Consider the following 3,048-nt stretch of genomic DNA (forward strand, 5'->3'; position numbering starts at 1 on the left):
CATCCCATATGTACTGGAGTGAAGTGTCTTCTTTTTTATTTTCTTTGAAAAAGAATTCCATTTCCTTTACTGCTATTTCTGAAATTCTTTCTCTTTTAATAAGAGTTGATTCAATGTCCACCTTGATTTCTTCTTTAGTCCTGTCCAACTCAGCTTTATTGGATTATGGTCGGCTCAAATATATGAGTTCTATCTCAACCTCATGTATATTAGTTCCTAATTTAGAGGACATCCATATCATATCAATTCTAGACCATGATTTGTGTCTATTTGAAAAAAATGTATACCGAGTCTTTTTTGGGTTTATTTCTCTCCAGACATTCTATACGCAGATTTCTTCTGCCATTTTAACAAACACGTTAGGTAATCTCTTTCTTCCTTTCCCCCCTATTTTACTACTTTTGAAATCTAATTTTTCATTCACAATTGCGTTCCAATTCCTTCCAACTCTGTTATTCTGTTTGACTGTAAACTATTTTGGGACATTTTTCCAGGCTTGAAAGACAGATATTTTTTCCATATATACTTTTGTAGGAGTGTGTATTTCTCTCTGTATGCATATATCTGTAATTATATAATCTTTTTTTTTTCCAAATTTTTTTTTATTGTTTTACATTAAAAAGAACAATCAAACATAAGTGAACACACTTACAAATATAAACCCCCCACCCCCCCCTTACTTCCCAAACCTAATCCCAGGATAATATTCATATAAAAGTAAACAAATACTAATATCTCTAACCCCACCATATATCTTAATCTACACAAAAAAGTAAAAAAAAAATAAAATAAACAAGATCTAAAATCCTAAATTGTATTCTACCACACCATATTTCTTCTGAATATAAACAACCCATCTTCTCCATATTGATAAAAATTGTTCATTCGAGTGGCTCTTCAAAAAGGCCGCAATCTTTGCCATTTCAGCAAGATACGAAACTTTCAGTCTCCAGTCTTCCATTGTAGGCAAAATTGGACTCTTCCAATTCTGGGCTATCAACAAACGAGCAGCGGTTAAACAATAAAGCATCAGATTTGTTTCTTTTACATCTAAATCTTGCACAATACCTAGGAGAAACAGCTGTGGAAGAAAGAATCCTTTTTTAAAAAATTTGCTGTAAAATCCACCACAATCGTATCCAAAAGGCCTTAATAACCTTACAAGTCCACCACATATGAAAAAAAGTTGCATCTGTAATTATATAATCTATCCCCATCACTTCCAGATGTATTTGATGATAACCCTTTGCATTGCTAAGGATTTGTGATTGACCAAAAGTCAACAAGAAATTTTAGCCAAATCAGCAACTGAATTTGATTGAATGGATATTTGAACATGGATGTCGGTAGTCTTCCATGTATCAGATGAATCATAAACAATGTAAAAGATTATTCTATCGTGGCATGTTTGCTTTTTCATTGTGATGTATACATCTCTTCTTTTTTCACACCTCTCACCATTTTATAAAAATTAAAGTTAAACTTTTCCTTAAATCTTATAGAAAAGAGGATGGGAAGAAGAGCACTCTGGACAGCTAAGAATAACAAGCAACATTGAAAAGGAGAGCAAACCAAGCCAGAAATCAAAATATTTTCCATTTTCTTCAGAAAACCACACAATTCTCCTCTTCTTCCAGCAGCTCTTAGAAAAAAAGAGAGAAAATCAAGAAAGATTTCAAACTGGAGTAAGTAGATTATTCAGAACTCAAGGATACTTTACATGAAAAGTGAAGGGAGATTATTTTTAATTCATTAAAAGAGTGAAATATCTGGAAGTCAGTTGGAGGAAAAGGTGAGTAGGAAAGTCACGTAGAGCAGAGACTCATACAGGCCTCGTACTGTGAGGAAGATAACAACTTGAATGAAAGCACCACTAAACAAGGGATTATCCATATTTTTGACTTCCTCAAGAATATCAGCTGTGGAAAAGCTCCATAGTTGTGTCTGTTGTTAGAAAAGCATAGATTGCAAATCACAACTGATTATGCACAAGAGGAGCCACACAGCAGAAAAGCCATACAAATCATCTGATTGTGGCAAAAGCTTCAGTCAGAACAGCTCCCTTGTGGTTCATGGAAGGACCCACACAAGAGAAAAGCCATAAAAGCACTCCTAGTGCAGTAAATGCTTTAGTGAGCATGGCAACGTGGTGATACATCAGAGGATTCACAGCAGGGAGAACACATATGACAGTACTGATTGTGCGAAAGTTTCATTACAAATTCCCATGTCATGAGACACCAGAGGACTCACACAGGAGAGAAACCCATCCAATGTCCTGATTGTGGGAAAAGTTTCAGTCAGAATTCCTGCCTTGTGAGACACCAGAGGATTCACACAGGAGAGAAACCCTTTGAATGTCCTGATTGTGGGAAAAGTTTCAATCAGAATTCCAGCCTTGTGACACACCAGAGGATTCACACAGGAGAGAAACCCTTCGAATGTCCTGTTTGTGGAAAAAGTTTCAGTCTGAATTCCAGCCTTCTGTACCACCAGAGTACTCACACAGGAGAGAAACCCTTTGAATGTATTTATTGTGGGAAAAGTTTCAGTCACAATTCCATTCTGGTGTCCCACCATAGGACTCACACAGGAGAGAAACCCTTTGAATGTCTTGATTGTGGAAAAAGTTTCAGTGAGAATTCCAGCCTTGTGACACACCAGAGGACTCACACAGGAGAGAAACCCTTTCAATGTCCTGATTGTGGGAATAGTTTCAGTCAGAATTCCAGCCTTGTGAAACACCAGAGGACTCACACGGGAGAGAAACCCTTTGAATGTGTTGATTGTGGGAAAAGTTTCAGTCAGAATTCCAGCCTTGTGAAACACCAGAGGACTCACACAGGAGAGAAACCCTTTGAATGTCCTGATTGTGGGAAAGGTTTCATTGAGAATTCCAGCCTTGTGAAACACCAGAGGACTCACACAGGAGAGAAACCCTTTGAATGTCCTGATTGTGGGAAAAGTTTCAAAGAGAATTCCAGCCTTGTGAAACACCAGAGGACTCACACAGGAGAGAAACCCTTTGAATGTCCTGATTGTGGGAAA

General features: G+C 37.1%; 1 protein-coding gene across 1 annotated transcript in view; it reads left to right on the forward strand.

The window, feature by feature from the left end:
• Positions 1–3,045, forward strand: part of LOC107299875 (zinc finger protein 84-like) — a gene marked incomplete at its 3' end in the record, with an annotated part of 18,702 nt that extends 15,657 nt beyond the window's left edge. Inside the window, exon 3 of the mRNA XM_015829217.2 lies at positions 2,245–3,045. Within this exon, the coding sequence (XP_015684703.2) occupies positions 2,245–3,045 (801 nt within the window). The remainder of the gene's footprint in view (positions 1–2,244) is intronic.
• Positions 3,046–3,048: the final 3 nt, after the last annotated feature.

Source organism: Protobothrops mucrosquamatus, unplaced genomic scaffold (genome assembly GCF_001527695.2).
Source record: "Protobothrops mucrosquamatus isolate PMUCROS unplaced genomic scaffold, P.Mucros_1.0 scaffold5649, whole genome shotgun sequence".
NCBI lineage: Eukaryota > Metazoa > Chordata > Lepidosauria > Squamata > Viperidae > Protobothrops > Protobothrops mucrosquamatus.